General features: G+C 41.9%; 1 protein-coding gene across 1 annotated transcript in view; it reads left to right on the top strand.

The window, feature by feature from the left end:
* CFTR (CF transmembrane conductance regulator) overlaps window positions 1-21416 on the top strand; it is a 138877-nt gene that overhangs the window by 83804 nt on the left and 33657 nt on the right. Inside the window, exons 13-20 of the mRNA XM_060244846.1 lie at window positions 882-968; window positions 3065-3788; window positions 6198-6326; window positions 7302-7339; window positions 10372-10640; window positions 14007-14086; window positions 17190-17340; window positions 19341-19568. Coding sequence (XP_060100829.1) covers window positions 882-968; window positions 3065-3788; window positions 6198-6326; window positions 7302-7339; window positions 10372-10640; window positions 14007-14086; window positions 17190-17340; window positions 19341-19568 — 1706 coding nt within the window. The remainder of the gene's footprint in view (window positions 1-881; window positions 969-3064; window positions 3789-6197; window positions 6327-7301; window positions 7340-10371; window positions 10641-14006; window positions 14087-17189; window positions 17341-19340; window positions 19569-21416) is intronic.

The following is a 21416-nucleotide window of genomic DNA, read 5'->3' as shown; positions in this document are numbered from 1 at the left end:
ATACTGAAAATTACACAAATGCTGGGCTGTGGGAGTGAATGTCTGGCCCCCCAACCACCTTCCCTCATCTATGAGAACCAGGACGTGTTCATAGGCTGCTTTTTGGGAAGGCATAGCTCTACAAAGATCAACTTTGTACACATGCTGGAAAATCAGCCTGCAAAACTATCACACCCTTTGGACTAATGGCTACTTTGGAGGCTTCTTTACGGTATTATATCTCACTGAGGTACTTTCCCAACCCATTCTCCCCCAACCTACAGCCCCGAATCTCCAGAAATTTCCTAACCTGGAGTTGGCAGCCCTACGACGATGTGCTCTCCAAGCAAAGTGCCATTTGTTGGTTTGGTCAGCTCAGTGAGAATAGTAACATACCTAAATTTGAAGTTATAGATCTTTTCTACCGCTGCTAAAGTTTAATAGTGGATTATATTCGTTTGTGTGATTGTAATAGTAGATATTGTTTGCATTTATGAGTCGCTTTTAACCAGCTATAAGCATGGGTGTGTGTGAATCTGGTTTTCTGCTGGCCTTGAATTTTGACCTCATTCCTCCCTTTTTCACATAAAGAGTCCCAGTTACAAACCAATTCCTGTTAACTCTCTAAAACGTGCACACGTGTGTGTCTTCAGACATGCACATGTATTGATACATTACAGGACACCAGAAAGAGTTTCTTACTGGTCTTTTCTATGTAAGAAGGGCAGCGGAAGGAGGGAAGAGACTGACGAAGATGGTTTGTGTAAATGTTGTCTTAAATGTCATAATGAGTGACAATTGAATGTAACTATATTATAGCTAATAAAAAGTTTTCCAGATAAAATGCTCTAAGCCCTCAGTTTATAGAGTGTACTGAATGAATTTCTGTGTCTTTCATTTAGAGCAGTGTATAAAGATGCTGATTTGTATCTCTTGGATTCCCCTTTCGGTTATTTAGATATGTTAACAGAAAAAGAAATATTTGAAAGGTACGGTGTATTTTGACCTATTTGCTTATTTATTTGAGAGAGGCTATTTCTGCTAATTGGAGAGAAAAGACTTTGTGTAACATAGTTCTAGAACTCAAGAAATACATTTTCAGATACAGATGTTGTTATGTATGTATAAATACTTGCTATTTTTAAGAACTAGTTTAAGACCAAAGCATTGTGAAATAGATAGCATTCCATGACTATTGTAAAACTTCCAAATATAATCAGTCCTTTTAAATCAATATCGGCTCCTCATTCTGAGATTCAATTATTCCTTTTTTGGTCATGTCCAGTGTTACCTCTAAACTATGGAGTCTTGTGAGCAAAAATTCTACTTTGTGAGCTAGTGGAATAAAATTGTGAGCTATTGGCAATAAAACTGTGAGCCACTGCATAAATTACTATGCTCTGGGGCCATTTTTCCTGAGCAAAGACAAAAATGTATGAGAAAAAAACTGAGCTAGCTCACACTCGGTTTAGAGGAACACTGGTCATGTCATGACACTGTAAACTTGTATTTGTTTCCTGTAAACTTACTCTTAAACATTATGAACTACTTTATGGAATTTAAAAGATAACAAGACTGGTCTTTGATTGAATATAGCTTACCACCTGGGAAACATGAGGAGGTCTGTTCACATGTTCAAGTGTAGCAAAAGAGATTACCCTGACTGGTTTTGTGATATCCCATAGGCTCTGTCGCTCATTCCCTAGTTGCTGATAGAACAAATTTTGAGTCCTGTGGTCTACTGCTTCAGACCAGCATGACTGCCTACCTGGACCTAGTTACTGATGTTTCTACCACTGAGAAATGATTGTGCATGTGTATTAAGTGCTGTCAAGTTGCTTCCGATTTATGATGACTCTATAAATTAAAGTCCTTCAAAACGTCCTATCATAACAGCCTTGCTCAGGTCTTGCAAACTGAGAGAACTATAGCTTCCTTTATAGAGTCAATTAATGTCATGTTAGGTCTTCTTCTTTCTCTCCTCTCTTTAACTTTTTCTGGCATTACTGTCTTTTTCAGTGAGTCTTGTCTTTTTATAATGTGACCAAAATACAGTAGCCTCAGTGTAGTCATTTTAGCTTCTATGGAGAGTTCAGGTTGATGAAGTTATTACATTTATAGTATTGTCTCTCCCTGTACTGCTGTAATATTTCATCACTGCTTCCTGGATTAGGGTGTATGTATATGATATGGGGTGTGTTCTCTATGATAGTTTTTTTGCTTTTGAATATAATTTTAATGTGCCATTGTTGTACAAAAGCATGCACCCCTTCCAGATAGAAACTGAGGGGAAAAAATCTAAATTATGCATATATCCTACACAACCCCCACAACGCACAAATTTGGCAACATCAAAGCATAGCTCAAACACATGAAACACATCAATAAATGATTTTAAATTGCATAAATCCCAAGTATTTGAATTCTTTGAAGTATATAAACAATATTTGGTATTAATTTCAAAGTGATGTAGAAAAAGAGGCAGGGAAAGCAAACTATTCACTGAAAGAAATTTTGACATCTCAGGGAAGTTTATATTAAATCTCATTCACTATTTTTGTTGATCATTCACACAGTCTAGAGAAATTGCAATTGAACTTTTTTGCAGTCTGCTTTGGTTGTTAGCAGTCTTCACAAAGCAAACTTAGAAAAGGGTACATAACCACAAAGAATATATCTGGTGGTCATGCAATAGATGAAGCTGCAAGCCACCTTAATAGACTATAATATTTTGACACTTAAATTAAATTGAAATTAAATCAAAAGTGAATTTGCTCAAGGTAATTTGATCTGTAGCATGGTGAGGAAACAGATAAGTCACTACAATGGTGTTCCAGAAAATGAGCACAGTAAGGTTACGTTGAAGGGTATAATAATCAGATATCCCATTACAGTTCTTAGTGCCTCAATTTACTGACTTTTCATACACCTTGAATTTGTGAAATTGTGATTTCAGCTGAGTCTGAGCTAGCAAGTTGTTGTTTTTTAAAAAATTACAAGAATGAGTGAAATTGAATTTTCAGAGAAAGAAAGGAACACCCTAGCTCTTAAAAACTGTTAATTTTTTTTGTTTTGTTTTTTGAAGCTGTGTTTGCAAGCTTATTGTCAACAAAACTAGAATACTTGTCACTTCAAAGCTGGAACATTTAAAGATAGCAGACAAGATACTAATTTTGCATGAAGGAAGCTGCTATTTCTATGGAACATTTCCTGAACTTCAGGGTCAGAGGCCCAATTTCAGTTCTGAACTCATGGGATTTGATGCTTTTGATCAGTTCAGTGCAGAAAGAAGAAACTCCATTCTTACTGAAACTCTAAGACGAATTTCTGTTGACCATGATGGAATGGGTTCTCAAAATAAAAATAAAAAAACTTCCTTTAAACAAACATCAGATTTTACTGAAAAGAGAAAGAACTCTGTCATTATGAATGCACTGAATTCCAGCAGGAAGTTCTCTCTCATGCAAAAAACACCTCTGCAGGCCAATGGTATCGAAGAAGTTCCTGTTGAACCAACAGAAAGAAGATTGTCTTTGATACCAGACTCTGAACAAGGGGAGGCAATTCTGCCACGCAGCAATGTAATTAATGCAGGCCCCACATTCAGAGGACAGAGAAGGCAGTCTGTGCTTAACCTGATGACCCGAACCTCAGTTCACCCAGCTCAGAGCTTTTACAAAAAGGGCAGTATATCCGTACGTAAAATGTCACTAGTCCACCAGTCTTCTGAGATAGACATCTATGCCAGGCGCTTGTCTCGGGACAGTGTGGTGGAAATAACTGAAGAACTTAATGAGGATGATTTAAAGGTATGTGCTTCCTAGTACTATGGCTAAATTTGTTTTGGTAACAAATGTCTGTGTACCATGGTTCTCTTTGCTGCGTACCTAGTAATGTATTCTTCTATTACATCTCCCTTGAATTATGCATTTAAAATATAGCCAGTTTGAGAAGATTCTAGAAAGCCAGGATATCCTATATATATAAAAGCTGTTTTGTCTTGGCAAAACCAAGTTCCCTCATTGGTTGTGATTGCACTGCATCCCATCAAACTATCAATCCCATCAAACTATCAATCAAGAGTACGTGCATGGCATTGATTGAGTCCACTCCTCTCTTCCACCTGAGTGGCTGTTGCTAGGCAGCCAAGCTGATTCTGTCAGTAAAAGGCAGCCAACCTTGGTTCTGGCAGTTGCTGGCTCTCCCTGCTCTCCCATTGGCTGAACTGCCTGTTGTACTGCTTCACAGAGGAGATAAAGAAATCCTTCCCTCAATTGGCTGATGGATGGGGGAGGAGGGAAATAGCCAGCGAAAGCCTTTCCCTTGATTGGCTGAGGGAGGAGGGGGAATGAGCCGCAGAAAGCCTTCCCATGATTGGCTGAGAGCTCCTCCCTCTCCTCCTCTGGAAGGGAAACAGCCAGAGATGGAGGGGGAATGGTGTCCCCTGGCAGCAGACCAGATACAGAGAGGGAAGAAGAGAGAGAGGGAGGGAAAGCAAGACAGAGAAGGAGAGATTGAAGTCCTGTGCTTAAGACTAACAACAACTGATGTATCGCTGTATCATTGGTTCCAGCTCTGTTTGTATTATAGATTGGTTAGTCTGTCTTCCACCTGAACTGGAATAATTGCTTTTATTGTTTTAATTGCTAAATGTGTTGTTAATTATCTATGTTACTGTTGTTTGATTAAATTTGTTGTACTCCACCCTGAGCCTGCTCATGGGATAGGACAGAATAGAAATTAAATAAATAAGGGCTGCCAGTTCTGGGTTGGTGGAAAATTTCTGGAGATTCTGTGGTGGAGTTTGAGAAGGGTATAGGAGTTAGGGCTTCAGAGCAGGGTCTGCCAGACACAGGTTCTTGCTGTGGAAGCCAACTGGGTGATTTCAGACCAGTCACATACCTCCAACCTAACCTATCTCATAGGGTTGTTGTATAGATCACAGGGGAAGGGGAGAGGAGAATGATGTAAGCTGCTTTGGTCTCCCCCATTATGAAGAAAGACTGTCTTTTTCCTATGTAGAGGCTGCAGGGAGGGGAAAGGCAATGAAAAGCTGAAGTCAGAGGGGCAGATAAAGGGAAGAGATAGGGTTACTCCAGGTTAGGAAATTTCTTGAGATTTAAGGGGTGGAACCTGGAGAGGGTGGGGTTTGAAGAGTGATGGGACCTCATACAAGTACAATGCCATACACACAATGCCATATATACATAATGCAAACCAGCCATTTCCTCCTGGGGGACCAGTGTTGCCAATTTCCAGGAGAGGACTGTAGATCACTCAGAATTACAACTGTTCTCCAGATGGCAGAGATCAGCTCCCCTTGAGGTGAGGGGGAGGAGTGAATGCCTTCACTTGGGTGGGTGCGAAGACAACAAGGGTGGGGGGCACTCACCCAGAGCCTCTTTCTAGAGCCCATTGTATTTTTCTTCACAACAGGCCTTCTTCCTAGTAATCACAAATATTTTTTCTTAATATGTTGAAGTAGTTACTTTGGTATATGACCTGTTATTATTTAGTTGGATTGTGCTTCAGATAACAATATTTAGACATAGTAAAAACTGGTTGCTTTGCATTGAGTGACCCCATGATAATGTTCACGGCAATTCACAAATTAAGCCAAATTAGCAGTTCAAATGGACTGGGGATTGAAATATTTAGCATGAATACCAAACAAATTCCCACTCATTAGAAATCTAGACAAGGAAGTACTTAGGTGAAATCTCAACAACTTGCTGGAAATGTTTTGTTTTCAAAGAACTAAGCAATGAATTGCCTCACGGCATCATAAAACTGGCAAATTTATCATGGCACAGTCTTTTATGAGCCAGATGCTATTTGTCAGATGCAAGACACATGGAAATGAACTATAATGAATAAATGTTATAAAAGATTTTAGCATGTGAACCTATGCGCACATAATGTTTTAGAAAAAATATGGAAAATGATAACAACATTTTATGTATACCTGAATGATAGAATTAGCTTTTATTCATATGAATGAGGTGCTAATGACACTGATCTACTATGAGACCAGCGCCACCTGTGAGATCAACGAAGTTTTGTGTGCATGTACACTTCTTTGTTCTGCTGCTTCAGACCAACTTGGTTCTGCTGCTTCAGACCCACATGGCTATCCACCTGAACTGGTCTACTATGGATAACAGAAGACCAAGCAAAGTTAGTCAATTTAATTATGTTCCTGTTAATTTTATTGATAGGAATATTTCCTGGATGATGCTGAGACCATGACTACTGTTACTACGTGGAATACATATTTCAGATACGTTACTGTCCACAAAAAGTTGATTTTTGTATTAATTATGTGTGTGGTTATTTTCGTGGTGGAGGTAAGAATATTGTGTTTGTTACGTTTATTTTAATGTGAACAGCCTGTATAGCAACTTTAATGAAAGCAGCACTATTATTGCAATTTTCAGAGCTATAGCATTATAATTCTACATGGGTAATTATAGGCACTCCATATGTTAGGGCCATTGTTGATAGTAGTTCTAAATGACTTTTTATCATTTACAATTATTGTAAATTCATACCCAGAGGTGGAATTCTAGCAGGAGCTCCTTTTCATATTAGGCCACACACCCCTGATATAGCCAATCCTCCAAGAGCTTATAGGGCTCTTAGTCCAGGGCCTACTGTAAACTCCAGAAGGATTGACCACATCAGGGGTATGTGGCTTAATATGCAAAAAAGCTCCTGGTAGAATTCCACCCCTGTTCATACCTAATGTTTGTATTAGGACATCTATATATGCAATGACTGTGTTACATCATGCTTGCTGTATTTTACAGTGGTGTGAACTGAGCAATAAGACTATACTTATAAAGCAAGGATTACATATTAATTAATTTAGAAATGAGGCTACTCAATTCCTAAGCTTTAGAAAGAGAGAAAAGTCTATAAGTCAATGTTCTGATCAGTGTTTTACAACATTGTTGAGACTAAGCAAGTTAGTAATATCTAAAAGTCTAACATAAAAGTCAGAAAACAAGCTAAAACAATCTCATAGGCATAATCTACCAATGTGATAACAATAATAAAATGATGAACTACTAATTGTAACCAAATTCAACAATTAGAAGTCTCTTAACATTCATAGGAGTATTGTAAATTAACGTATGTCCAAGGGAATTTACATCACAAATCTGCAGTCACTTTATTTCATGCCCTAGCATGCCCTCTTGTCAGTCTTTTCTACATAGTCTCTAAGTAAATAATGGCATATGAACAAGTAATGGTGAAGGGAACTAGAAAGAACTAAAGACAACACTAAAGAAAGTTAACTGCCTCTTTCCTACTCTCAGGTGGTGGCATCTCTGGTTGGGCTGTGGTTTATCAGTCAGTGAGTATTAAAATTATTACTTCATTCTATATTTTAAAAAGCTAAGTGATGCTTCAGGGATGGTTTTGATAGCAGAAATGGCAAACTCTATCACATTACTACAAAGATACTTGATTCTTCTGTTTGGAAAAGCATGATGCATTTGTCATGTATGCAGTCAATTCTACGAGGTAAGTTCCATGGTGTTCAATGGGTTAAGAACATAAGAAGAGACCAGTTGTCCATCTACTCCAGCATCCTATCCGACACAGTAGCCTACTGGTATTCCAATGGGTCTGTGCAGATTTTCTGTCCATTTTCGAAGGGAAAATGGAAGTCCATGCCTGAGGGAGCCTGATGGATGCCCATCACGCGGATCCCCTGAGGACTGAACCACGACCGGCCCAGTAAGCTCGTGAGGTTTCCTGCAACAACTAGCAGTGGCAGGGTTCCCTCGTACAGCCCATATTTTACCCTGACACGGTGACCTGTTTCTGGAAGTCCCAAACAACTATTGGTGAGGGGTGCAAACTGGGTCCCCCCCTTGGGGCACAGTTGTTTCAGAGTCTTGGCCGAGAGTACCATAAAGGTAGCTCCCCAGTCTATCTCCATCCTACATGGAGTGCCCTCTATGACCGCAGTTGTTTTTTACTTGTCCAGTGAGGGCATTGATAACTGGCAAACCTGACTGGTGGATGTGGTGAGGGAGTGCAGCTCCTATACAATGTCAGCCTCATAGCGTCGGCCATTTTGTCATTGGGCTGTGGAGCGGGATGACTTCGAGCGGCAGACCTGTGCCAGGTGATCCATCTTTCTGCACTGGTGGCAAATGGTGTCCCTAAATTTGCATGATCTCTGTTCATGGGGCTCACCACAGCTGGCATAGGCCTTGGATGTTGCTGGCTCTGGTGCACGTGGAGGCTGGTGTCGTGGGGTTCAATTTGAGAGCGTCATCCCCGTCTGAGTCATCTGACACTGCAGGGGGTGGAAGCTGGTGTGTGCTGGCCTCGGAATGGTGGCCCTTGTGCTTACCTGCCTCTTTGGCTGCTGTGGCAATTTTTAGGGCCTTTTCCAATGTCAGGTTGTCCTCTGCTGCAATCTTCCGGTGGGTTTTTCTGTTGCGGAGGCCATGCGTGAATTTCTCAAGTGGGGCCTCTTCCAAACAGGCAGCGTTCTCTGCTTTCACCCCAATTTTGTGCAAGAAGGTGGGGTAGTCGACAGCAGACTCGTTAGGCTGCTGATGCCTGTCAAGGAACTACAGCCGTCAGGTCAGGTGGGTTGGCTGGGGGGGCGAAATGGCCGGTCAGCGCTGTGATGATCCGCTTGAAGGAGGATGATTCAAGTATGGCTGGCGCGACCAGACTCTCGGCTAGCCTCAAGGTGGTGATGCCACAAGTACTCTGCAGGATGTTCTTTTTCATCTGCTGGTCCTCCTCTCAGTTTCTGATCTTCTGGGCCATGAGGTAGTATTGGAGTTGTTTGACCCAGGATTCCCACAGCTTGGGATGAGCCACGTCGAACTCGGGCAGCATTTCTGGCGCCGTAGCCATGTCATCTGGCAGAGTGATGTGATGTGTGGAGCTGGATGCAGAGAGCAGCAATGCGCAGTGCAGTGCCGGTTGCTGGGGCTCCTCGCTCACCAGGATCCCACCTTTGTTGCCACTGTAATAACCAGCAGGGGGCCCATGATTGGAGCAGGCAACAGGGATTTGGATCCTGCTGCCCATTGTTCATGCGTCCCAAGCTCAGTCCTTAAGGCTCCAATGAGCCAGGCAGGAACACACATATTACTATTCACATTAGTCCACATACACAGTGGGCGTTTTCCCACAGGGCTTACCTTGGAGTGACGTCCCTCTTCACTGCGCAGCGTCTGCGCGGATTTCCCACCAACTGCTCCGCATAACCAGGAAGAGCCGCGGCTTTTGCGTCGCTAACGTAAACTGATTTTTAGCGGTTTACATCTGCGACGCAAAAGGTCCGGCACTTCCTGGTTATGCGGAGCAGTTGGTGGGAAATCTGCGCAGACGCTGCACGGTGAAGAGGGACGTCGCTCTGAGGTAAGCTCTGTGGGAAAACGCCCAGTATCTCCCATCCAAATACTAGCCAAGGCCATCCCTGCTTAGTTTCTGAGATCGGAGGAGACCAGTTTAGACTGGACTATCCAGGTCAGGGCTCAAGACAGAAAACAGAATTTAAAAATTTCAAATAAAGTTTAAGACATCCAATAAATAATGTAATAGAACTAGGATTAGGAAGACATTACAGGCAACAAGTTGATTTCAGTGGGTTTTGAAGTATCATATAACTTCTCTTAGGGTGACACTGTGCTTCTATTCAACTTTCTTAAAATGCATTTCATCCTGTAAGGTAATTTTATTGAAAGCCAGTGTAGTGTAATAGTTAGATCAGAGGTGTCAAATTCATTGGTTATGAGAACTGGATATGACATGCGTGCCATAAAATGTAACATGAGGTACTAGAGATATAAACTTTATAAAGATAATTTCAGATGCTAAATGGCAATAGTAGCTGTGAGTGGATTAGGTTTGATATGCCGAGGGGTAGTAGGCATGGAGATATCAGCATTGGTAATGAGATAGGAAACCTAGGTCGCAATTTTGTGCAGGAGGATTTAGTCCAGGAGAATGCAAAGAATAAATGGAAATAAGCCTGAACAAATGAGCACTGACTCATGAAAGCACATACCCTACCACAAATTCTGTTAGTCTTGAACGTGCTACTGGACTCTTACTCTTTATACTGTGATTAGAAACCACAACATTCAAAAACCAGTGGGGGGGGGGACATTTTAACCTTCCAGGACATTCAGTTGCTGCCCTAAGAATAGCAGTGCTCTTACAAAGGCATTTCAAAGGGAGATTAGAGAGACTGCTGAATTGCAGCTGGTAATGAAACTCGAGACAATGCATCCTCCTGGACTGAACAGAAACCTAGGTTTCATCTTTCATTACCAATTTTAAATTCCTTCTCCAGTGTAACATACTGAAGTAACTTGCAATGACAATATGTTTTTATATTGCTTTTTATAGCACTGTTGTTCCATCTACTACAAATATAAGCCAGCCACAGAACGCTACTTTGAATGAGCCTGACAACTATGCAGTTATTGTCACAGAGACAAGCTCCTATTACATCTTCTATATTTATGTGGGAGTGGCAGATACATTGCTGGCCTTGGGAATCTTCAGAGGCTTACCCTTGGTGCATACTCTGATAACAGTTTCTAAAACTCTTCACCGCAAAATGCTGCATGCAGTCCTCCAGGCACCCATGTCTTCCTTCAACACACTGAAAGCAGGTAGGCCCAGATCAGCTCGTTCCATTTGCATTGGGTTTCTTTTTATACAGAGAACTTTTGAGTTTTGCCCCACGTATTAGCTTCATTCACAAACCAGTTTGTGGCCCTTCCAGGTTTAGGAGTGCCCTGGGCAGAGAATGCTTTGGGGCCCCTCTTCTCCTCTAACTAGCACCAGGACTTCCTGGGGTTGCCAGGTCTGACTCAGAAATTATATGGGGACTTTGGGGGTGAAGCCAGCAGACTTTTGGGGTGGAGTCAGCAGCAAGGTTGTGACAAGCATGATTGAACTCTAGACTTCCTAATCCCTAGGTCCCATCATGGGATCCCCCGGTTTTACAGGCTTCCCCCCTCAGCCAGCTGGCCGGCAGGGGGAAGCCCCACAGCCACCATGTACCTCTAGCACTCCAGCAACCTGCAAACAGGTCCCATTTTAAAATGTGTGTTTCTGTTGTTTGTGTGCCTTTAAAGTTGAGCAGGAAGCAGGAAACAGGAAGCACTTCATGGGGAAGGTCAGCTGCAGCTTCTGTTTGTTTTGCTTTCATTTTCAGAGCAAGTAACCAGACTCAGTAAGTGTGTGTGTGTGTGTGTGTGTGTGAGAGAGAGAGAGAGAGAGAGAGAGGATTGCCAATCCCCAGGTGGAGGCAGGGGATTCCCCGGTTTGGAGGCCTTTCCCCACTTTAGAAAGCTTTAGAAACCTGGGTGGGGGGAGGGAAATGTCTACTGGGCACTCTATTATTCCCGATGAAGAACGATTCCCATAGGGAATAATGGGAAATTGATCCACGGGTGTCTGGGGCTCTGGGGGGGGTGTTCTTTGAGGTAGAGGCACTAAATTTGCAGCATAGCATCTGGTGCCTTTTCTAAAAACACCCTCCAAGTTTCAAAAGGATTGGACCAGGGGGGCCAATTCTATGAGCCTCCAAAGAAGGTGCCCCTATCCTTCATTATTTCTAATGGAGGGAAGGCATTGAAAAGGTGTGCAGTCCTTTTCAATGTGATGGCCAGAACTCCCTTTGGAGTTCAGTTGTACTTGTTCCAACCTTGCTCATAGCTCTACCCCCAACATCTCCTGGCTCCACACTCAAAGTCCCCAGATATTTTTTTAATTGGACTTGGCAACCCTAACTCTGAAGGTAGTTTTGACCATCACATATAAAGAGACCATGTTCCTTTTAAATGCCTTCCCTTCATTGGAAATAATAGAGAATCAGGGCACCTGATTTGGGGCTCATAGAATTGGACCTTCTGGCCCAATCTATTTGAAATTTTTTTGGGGGGGGGGGTGAGGAGAGGCACTAGATCAGGGGTGGCCAAACTTGCTTAATGCAGAAGCCACATAGAATAAACATCAGATGTTTGAGAGCTGCAAGACATGATTGTCAGATGTTTGAGAGCCACAAGACAGGAAGGAAGGAAGGAAGGAAGGAAGGAAGGAAGGAAGGAAGGAAGGAAGGAAGGAAGGAAGGAAGGAAGGAAGGAAGGAAGGAAGGAAGGAAGGAAGGAAGGAAGGAAGGAAGGAAGATTGGCAGGGAGGAGGGAGAGGGAGGTGGAAAGTAAGCAACTTTAACTTTAAATCCATTCTCCAAGCTGTCAGCTGGCTTGGCTTGGAGAAGTGATTTAAAGAGACAAATATCTTCTCCAAGCTGGCTGATGGGGTGATGTGGGCTTCAAAAGCCACACAATATGTGTGAAAGAGCCACATGTGGCTCCCGAGCCACAGTTTGGCCACCCCTGCACTAGATGCTATGCTGAAAATTTGGTGCCTCCACCTCAAAAAACCCAGTCCTCCTGAGCCCCAGATACCCATGGATTGATTCTCCATTATACCCTGTGGGGATCGGTCTCCTTAGGGTGTAATAGAATGCCCAGCGGACATTCAAAACTCCTCCCCCACTTTCTGATAACCCTGAAGCAAGGGGAGGGCCTCCAAATCAACTGGGGATTCTTACTACAAGGAGAAGGTTATGCAAGAAAGCACAACACAATACCAATTGGTATCATAACCCCAAAGAACAAAAAGTACTAGGCAAACTCTATCGAATTATATAATGATTTTTCAAATACATGTCAAAGCATCTCATAAAATGTATTCCGATATTCCAATACAATTACAATCCACAATAAAGTGCAGAAACCTTCACTATATGTTTCCTGCTTCTATAAATCCACAAGGAATGCAGAATAAAGGATTACGAAATCCCACAGTTCGTTCAGAAAGTTCATTCAAAGGTTTATTATGTTAAAGCACTTCATCAAGGGATAATTATGATAGTAATCCTGAGTCCTGTACAAGGAGTCAACTAATCTCTTGTTTCACTGATCACTTCTTCCAAGTGGATCCCGCACAAAAGTGCTACATCACCAGGGTAATTCATATAGCAGTTCGCACTAACCGGCCTTCACAATCATATATACTTTTCCCGATTGTCCTGGGTCGTATATGCAGATGGGGATATTGCCTCTGTGCCTGCTTGGAGTGTTGTCTTTTTGTGGCCCTGTCCATCTTAACCTCTGGCAGTGTGTTGTTGGGACTTGGGAGGCTCTGCAGCAGTGGGCTCTGCCAGAAACTCTGGGTCCCTGCAGTTGTCCCACGTCAGGGTATGCTGATGCTGGGCCTGAGCTAGTTGATCTATTAGAATGGAGATAATTCAGTCCGTTGAAAAAGTGATCCTAAACATGCTGAGTAGAAGTGAGCCTCAGTCAAAACACCACCACCACTACCACATGTTTAGGACAAGGATGGGATTTGCTTTAAATTAAATTTTCCTTATTTATTTTCTTATTATTTTTTGTCTAAAAGACCACATTCTATGTTGACTTTTCTGGAATCGAGTGAGAACTGCAGGAGTTCATCCTGCATAAGGAATTGCTGGGTATGCAAAGTATTATGTGTCGGTCTTTTGGTGCCAGTTTGGTGTAGCGGTTAAGTGTGCGGACTCTTATCTGGGAGAACTGGGTTTGATTCCCCACTGCTCCACTTGCACCTGCTAGCATGGCCTTGGGTCAGCCATAGCTCTGGCAGAGGTTGTCCTTGAAAGGGCAGCTGCTGTGAGAGTCCTCTCCAGCCCCACCCACCTCACAGGGTGTCTGTTGTGGGGGAGGAAGGTAAAGGAGATTGTGAGCCGTTCCGAGACTCTTCGGAGTGGAGGGCGGGATATAAATCCAATATCATCTTCTTCTTTTTGCTACCCATCATATTTTTATAGTGATTTCAATTTAATTCAGAATTATTGCTAAAACCTACCACTATTATAACATAACCAGACATGTTCACTACTAAGAAAGACTAGATATGTGAAGCAATGTAAATAAAATTTTCATTTTTAGATACTCCATTCCTATATTATTTTCTCTTTCGCCATGTAGGTGGAATACTCAACAGATTCTCAAAGGATACAGCAATACTGGATGATCTACTGCCACTCACAATATTTGACTTCGTTCAGGTTTGTAAAAAAAAAAAAACCCACTGGATATTGGTGTGGAGTGGAGTCGTAGCATGGTGCAGAAATATTTTGTTCTCTTTTTGACAGCAGTTATCAGTTGTGAAGATAAATATGATCACATGAAAAGGATCAACAAATTTTCCTGTATTTTCCTGTATGTTGTCACCAAAATTCAGTGGTTGTATCCTCCCATCATTTCTCCTGATTCCCCATTCCTGCAACTACACACACACGCATACACCATTACACACTTACCACAGAGTATTTGTTCCTCATAAATTGTTGTGGTTTGACTGCAAATAATGAGCCAGCACATAAACAATGTAAAACTTCAGGAAAGGCGAATTGCAGTGCTGCTGCTGAAATATGTTGCCTGCACTCTGATGAGACAAAGAATGAATAATGGGAATTGCCTCTCTTGTTAAATATTTGAGATTAAGTTTCCTTTCATGGCTTTCTGACTACTACATCCTGGATGAGTGTTCTTTCATTTGTTCCAGTATATATGTGTGTGTATACATGTTAATCTATTATAGCAAAATAAAACAGAAGTAAATAAAACAAGTACCACTGGACTTCTGTTATAGATCTCTGTTTGCCATGGTTTGGTTACATCCCGCAAACCTTCTCCACTGTGAACTTTCTAAAATCAATACAACTATTCTGGAGTAATTGATTTGGTGATAATTGCTTGTTTTCCAGTTCCATTGGGTGAGTTGCTATGAGACCTAGAATATAAGTTCCAGCATATTATTTAGAACAGGGCTGTCAAACTCCCAGCCTGCCCACACTCCCACACTCAGCCTGCCCAGGGTTTTTCCCCTCTCCCACTCCTGTCCTCAGCCTTCGAAGCTCCTAGGCTGCCGCCAAGGTTTCCAGCTCCTTCTGCCTTGTCTTTGCCTGCTTCAGCTGGAAACTGTTCTGGGCTTACAAAGCTGCATAGAAAATGCAGAATGGATTTTCCATTAAGGTCTCTGCACTAGGGTTGCCGGCTGCCAGGTGGGGCCTGGAGATCTCCTGTTTTACAGCTGATCTCCCACTGGCAACAATCAGCTCCCCTGGAGAAAATGGCTGCTTTGAAGGATGGAATCTGTGGCATTGGACCATGCTGAGGCCCCACCCCTCCCCAAACACCCCCTTCTCCTGGATCCGCCCCCAAAGTCTCCAGGTATTTTTCAACACAGACCTGGCAACCCTACTCTGCACCCAGATAGCCCCAAAGACCTTAATGGAAAATCCATTCCATGTTTTCCTTACAACTTCGTCTGTGCTGCAATGTATTTCAATGGAGTGGAGATCAAGCAGTTTCACTTTTGCAGTATTTATCCTCTGTTGAAGCTTCTTGCAAATAAAGAGTTGATGCTTTGAGCCAGTTTATCTCTGCTGAATGGACCTGAGAACTGGTACCTAGTGAGTATTCGAACCTTGGAACCCACAGTCAAAGTGGGATATTAGACTGAAGAGCCATTAACAATCTGAGTAGATGAATATAGGTAGGGGAGAGAAACTTGCAATGCCCTGCCATTTCATGTTTTCCTAGAATCAGAGCATTTTATATTATTAGTCTGCTGTGATCCTTGTGCTTTTTCTTGGTGTTTTATTTTAAAAATTGCATTGACAAGTCTCACTATTCCCCCACCTTTCCATTTTAAAGAAAATATCATGAGAGTTTTAAGCATGTTTATATCTTAAGTTAAAAATAATACCTTTAATTGTGTTTATCTGTATCCTTTATAAAGTTTATGTCTCCACTTCCTGGCATTACATTTTATGACACACATGGCTCAGCTCCAGAGAGTCCCATTTGTGTCAAATCTGGCCCTGATTTAGAACATCAGTGCAAGATGGATAAGATCTTGTGCATTAGGAAACTATTTAAACCCTTTCCAACCTGAGACCCACACACTTGAAGTGCCTTATTTGTGTGTATGAGCATATATATATATAATGGCAACTGCACCATGCACTTCAACACCTGTAAATTATTCTAGACCCAAGGATGTGTTCTGTTGCTCTCCAACCATAGACTTTTCCTGTAGCCACTCCAGCCCTGTTGGACAGTTTCGTGGATGAATTAAGACAGACTGTCCATCTTGATGGGGGGGTGTTCTACAAAGGGGGTTCAGTCCGAACATTATAAGAGATTTAGAGCGCCCTTGGATGTATTATAGCCAGTTAGGACTTTGGGAGCAAGATTCTGTAAATCAGTATTAGGTTTGTTGGCTGTTTCAGTTGTTTGATGTCTTTTGTATTTTGTGATTTTATTATGTTTTATTTTGTTACCTGATTTGGTTCCCAGTGGCCTGAGAGAAAGGTGGCCTCTAAATATTTTAAAGTAATGAAGAAAGTTATTGATTACAGACTGCCTTGAAAATACCCTTTTAAAAATAGATTGATTGCTACCTGAAGTGGCCTAATGAAACTGGTAATCTATTGTTCTGAATGTCAACACTTGTTATAGCTGTAATCCTTAATACACAGATTTCACATACATGGAGGTTTCCTAGGAGATATGGTTAGAATTGCCATGTTCTTACCTACATTATGGCTTCTTGAGACAGCATGTGTTTGCATGAGAGGATGAAAATCCCCACTTGCACAGCTTCCAGGAACTAAAGAGCTTCCACTGGACATGCCGTGCCATAGCCCTTCCTACAACAGAGGCTTCTGTATTTCTATATTCCTTCCTTTGTTGAGTTCTACATGTGGGTGTGGGCAGGCTGAAATTAGGGAATAATGCCATCCTCACCATGTGTTGGTTGGCTGCTTTCATATGTAGCTAATATGAAAGTGTCATGAGTGTGGTGCTATGTAATTGATGCTGTGGGTGATGTTATCATGGACTTCAGTGCAACTGCTATACTAGCCAGTTAGCTATGATGGAGCTGCAGATCTAGGGCCTGGATTAAGTTGTTCAACAATTTCACATTTCCCAAACTTCTATAACAGGGCTTTCTTTCTTTGTTCCCAGATGCAAGCCCTAGCAGGGAAGGCTGTGCTGGGATTATATATACTAGTAATCCAGTAAGATTAACTGAGACATTTCTAATTTGTAAAATTAGGAGAAAGAAAACATTTATTCTGTTTTGCTTTCCTTCTGCAGCTGGTATTTATTGTGGTTGGCGCTATAGCTGTCGTCTCCATTATAGAGCCTTACATCTTCCTGGCATCTGTGCCTGTTATTGGAGCCTTTGTTATGTTAAGAGCATACTTCCTGCATACTTCTCAGCAGCTCAAACAACTGGAATCTGAAGGTACAGCCAGCAAAAGAGATAGATTAAATTGAACAGAAATTCTACCTTTTTCAAATTTCTTCTGATACCCCATTGCAAGATTTCATTATCTTAGAAAACAGAGAACTGCCACAGAAAAGTGTGCTCTGCTTTGGTGATAAAAAAGAGAGAGGAAATGTAGCTACAGTTACACATCAGAAAATAACCAGATATGAAATATGTTTATAATATATTTTTTTTAATTTATACCCTGCCCTCCCCACCGAAGCAGGCTCAGGACGGCTTACAGGACATGGTGGGTCACACCATGATATAACAATAAATACAACATAACCATTAAAATACATTTCCTAAAAACAGCGATGAGATTAAAATTTAAAATTTAAATTACAGTATAAATTAATTACTGTATAAATTAATGGTGCTACATTCTTAATATACATGTAAACATAGCCTATTGATGCGATGGTTCCATCTTAATATGCCAGCTGGAAAAGGACGGTTTTGCAAGCCCTACGGAACTGATTAAGGTCCCGCAGGGCCCGCACCTCCTCTGGCAGCTGGTTCCACCATTGGGGTGCTGTTATCGCGAAGACCCGCTCCCTTGTTACTTTCAGTTTGGCCTCCTTTGGCCCGGGGATTTTCAGTAGATTTTGTGAACTAGATATGCATATTTGTAGGAAGTAAATGTACTTTAATTTGTTGGGGAAAGGGTAGTTCTTGGCTTAGTAAACACAAATCCAAGTCTTCTTACTATTATAAATCCAAAATTCTCCCAAATTAACTAGAATTTTTATGGAATACTCACTATGGATTCTTTCAAGTTTAGTATGTTGATTTTGGAGGGCTTTGCATGCTTTTTCATGGTTATTTTAAAGGATTACTATTTTTCTTATTTCCAATCTACACTTGGATCAAAGTAAAGTTTCAAATAGATCCCCTATTTTTATTGTACTACTTTGCATGGTTAACCACTGCCCACCCGCTAATGTAGCACGGCTCACTGTACCCCATTTCATTGTCTGATGAAGTGTGCATGCACATGAAACCTTACATTCTGAATAAAATTTTGTTGGTCTTAAAGGAGCTACTAGACTCCAACTTTGTTCTACTGCTTCAGACCAACACGACTGCCCACCTGAAGCCACCCTGAGCCTGCTCCGGTGGGGAGGGTGGGATATAAATCAAATCAAATGAATGAATGAATGAATTAATACATAGTAACTTCATTTCTGCAGCCAGTGTTTCCTTGATCTCAGTGAAATAACATGAACGAAACTGAGACTGATTCCCCACTAGGCTTGTTTTGGCATCGGAGCTCTTTCCCCTCCGACACTTCCGTCCGATTTTGCACAAACTGTTCTGGGGCTGCGATTTGCCCCACCTCTTTCCTGCAACAAGCAACATTCTCTGAAAACCTGTTTCTGCTTGCTGTGGGAAAGACGTAAGGCAAGCCATAGCCCCACGGCAACTTGTGCAAAATTGGATGAAAGCGTCAGGGGTAAAAGAGCTCCGATACCAGAACAAGTCTAGTGGGGAAATGATCTGAGAATAGAATGGTGTCAAAGCATTCCATTATGGAGTTGGTTCGCAGAGTCTTTATCTTGTGGCATACAATTTCAGATGCAATATTTGCAAATATTTACGCAAGAGCATAGTCACCTCACGTAGAGTGGCCAACCTCCAGGTGGCACCTGGAGACCTGCTTTTACAGCTGATCTCCAGATGTCATAAATCAGTTCCCCTTGATAAAATAGATGCTTTGGAGTGTGGACTTGATGGCATTGTACCTTGCTGAGATCCCTCCCCTTCCCAAACCCCACTATCTCCAGGCTACACTCCCCAAATCTCCAAGTATTTCCCAACCCAGTCCTGGCAGCCCTATCCATAGTATGCCATCTTGAATGTTCAGTGGAATTACGTAGCCATAAACAAAAACAAGCATAGCAGAAACTGAAGGGATTTGTCATATGGATATATGTTTCATTTTGTGAAAGATACTTGAAATGTTGTCTTTTCAGCCAGAAGTCCAATTTTCACACATCTGGTTACGAGCTTAAAGGGGCTTTGGACACTGAGAGCTTTTGGACGGCAACGCTATTTTGAGACGTTATTCCATAAAGCTCTGAATTTGCACACAGCAAACTGGTTCCTCTATTTGTCCACGTTACGATGGTTCCAGATGAGAATGGAAATGATTTTTGTCATATTCTTCATCATCGTGACATTTGTTTCTATTGCAACTACAGGTACACAGCTACACTCTTCTACCAAGTAAAAGTATTGGACATATTAAAAAAATACCTGGATACAAAGAATTAATGGTCATCGTTAATTCATGGAAGAGGATGCAGACTTGTTCCATTCAGCATCTTCTGCAGCCACGTTACAGAAGAGCTTGCTGTATAAGAGAACACTAACTATACTTCCCAAGGTTCTACTTGCACTGTTCCGTTGTGGAGGTGGTCAGCCAAGGAGTGTGTTCCTCCACTGTTAGGAGGTTCTGCTCATACAAGACCAGTGTCTTTCAATGAGTGGGAAATCAGCTGTCACCAGAGGAAAGCACTGTATAGTGGAGGACCTCCTACTCAATGGATGAAGCAGGGTGCAAATAGAAGCAAGGCTTAGGATCCAAGGCTGTGTGCCACAGACAAAGAGCGGAGGCCAAACAATGCCTTCAGATCATCAATTGTAAACCTCTGTGATAAGAAGCAGCTGTTTGGATTGGAATTGCAGTGTTGGCAAAGTTGTTTTAAAAAAACAAAAACAAAACCAAAACTTTTTCTACTGTGCTTTTTCCTGATAGACTCTACCCCCACCCCAGTGACAAGCCGCTATTAATCCTGGTAAAGGAAAAAGACGGGCAGGTATATTGTAACCATCATTTCCCATACTGGAGACATAATAGCACATGGTGGGGTAGCAGAGATTTCTACCTGGAAATTGCATTGCGTAAGGAAGTAAAGTTCTTGGCTTCAGCTGGGAGAAATGGGAGGGAATAACAACTCTAGAATAAGTGTAGAGGAGTCCTGCAACTGGCCAGATAGGATAAGGAAGCAAGATCAACAAAGCTGGGCTTGCTTCAGATGGTACACCTGTAGTCGTGGCCTCATGACACTCAGCAGCCAAAAGAACCAGCTATGCCTACTAGTATGTGTTTTGACTGTAAGTGAATGTGATCTTAGGACAAGGAAAAGATAAGGAGAGTTATTTGAAAGTCACTTTCCTGTGTAAATTCTTCATATGTGTCGCGAAGGTATGGGATAAAATATTTTTCACTATTTCAGCTCAAAGTTATCACAGCTTCCCAGCATAAAGTGCAGTTTGGTCTTGAGGGACAGTGTTTCTTGATGCTGAATGTGCTTTTGCAAAGGTACCGTATTTTTCGCTCCATAAGACGCACCTGAACATAAGACGCACCTAGTTTTTAGAGCCGTTTGTGTGAATTTAGAGGCATTTGTGTGAATTTTTTGCAGTATTTGCTCCTTAAGACGCACACACTTTTCCCTCCACTTTTTTGGGGGGGAAAAGTGAGTCTTATGGTGCAAAAAATACTGTACCTGACCCAACCGTGTCTGCACCTCTGATGTGACATTTCGCTGAAGTTTACTTTCTTTAATCTGAGGTCCAGTTACATTTCTGCACAATAACACCAAACCATTGCTGTTAAATAAAGCTAATTAGTCTCTGTACTTGTAGCACTACAATATTGAGAATCACTACTGATTTCTGTGGATGTCTCATGTTTTGCACTGAGACAGGGATACCTGAATACAAAATTTGTACTTCTAGAGTTTCCTCCTCTCATGATTAAAAAAAATGAAGGTGGAGGACAAACAAGAAGAGCAGGGATTTGCTGCCTCTCACACTCACCCTCTCTGGGGCTTGGGAAGCTGGCTTCTGTCAGTAGCACTGGCTCAGGCTCACCTGTCACAGCGTCAGGGGAACCATGGCAGGTGATTGTGAGGCTCCATCCTGGTCTTTTACTCAGGATGTCAGAATCACCAAGACTGCCCTTGGTTTGAAGAAACCAGCAAGTGGAAAACTAAAATCAGGACTATCAGTAACAGAAAATAGGATGCAGCACACAGATAACA

This window comes from Heteronotia binoei, chromosome 8 (genome assembly GCF_032191835.1).
Source record: "Heteronotia binoei isolate CCM8104 ecotype False Entrance Well chromosome 8, APGP_CSIRO_Hbin_v1, whole genome shotgun sequence".
In the NCBI taxonomy this organism is placed as follows: Eukaryota; Metazoa; Chordata; class Lepidosauria; order Squamata; family Gekkonidae; genus Heteronotia; species Heteronotia binoei.
Note: the sequence above shows the minus strand (reverse complement) of the source record. Positions and strands in the feature narration are given on the sequence as shown.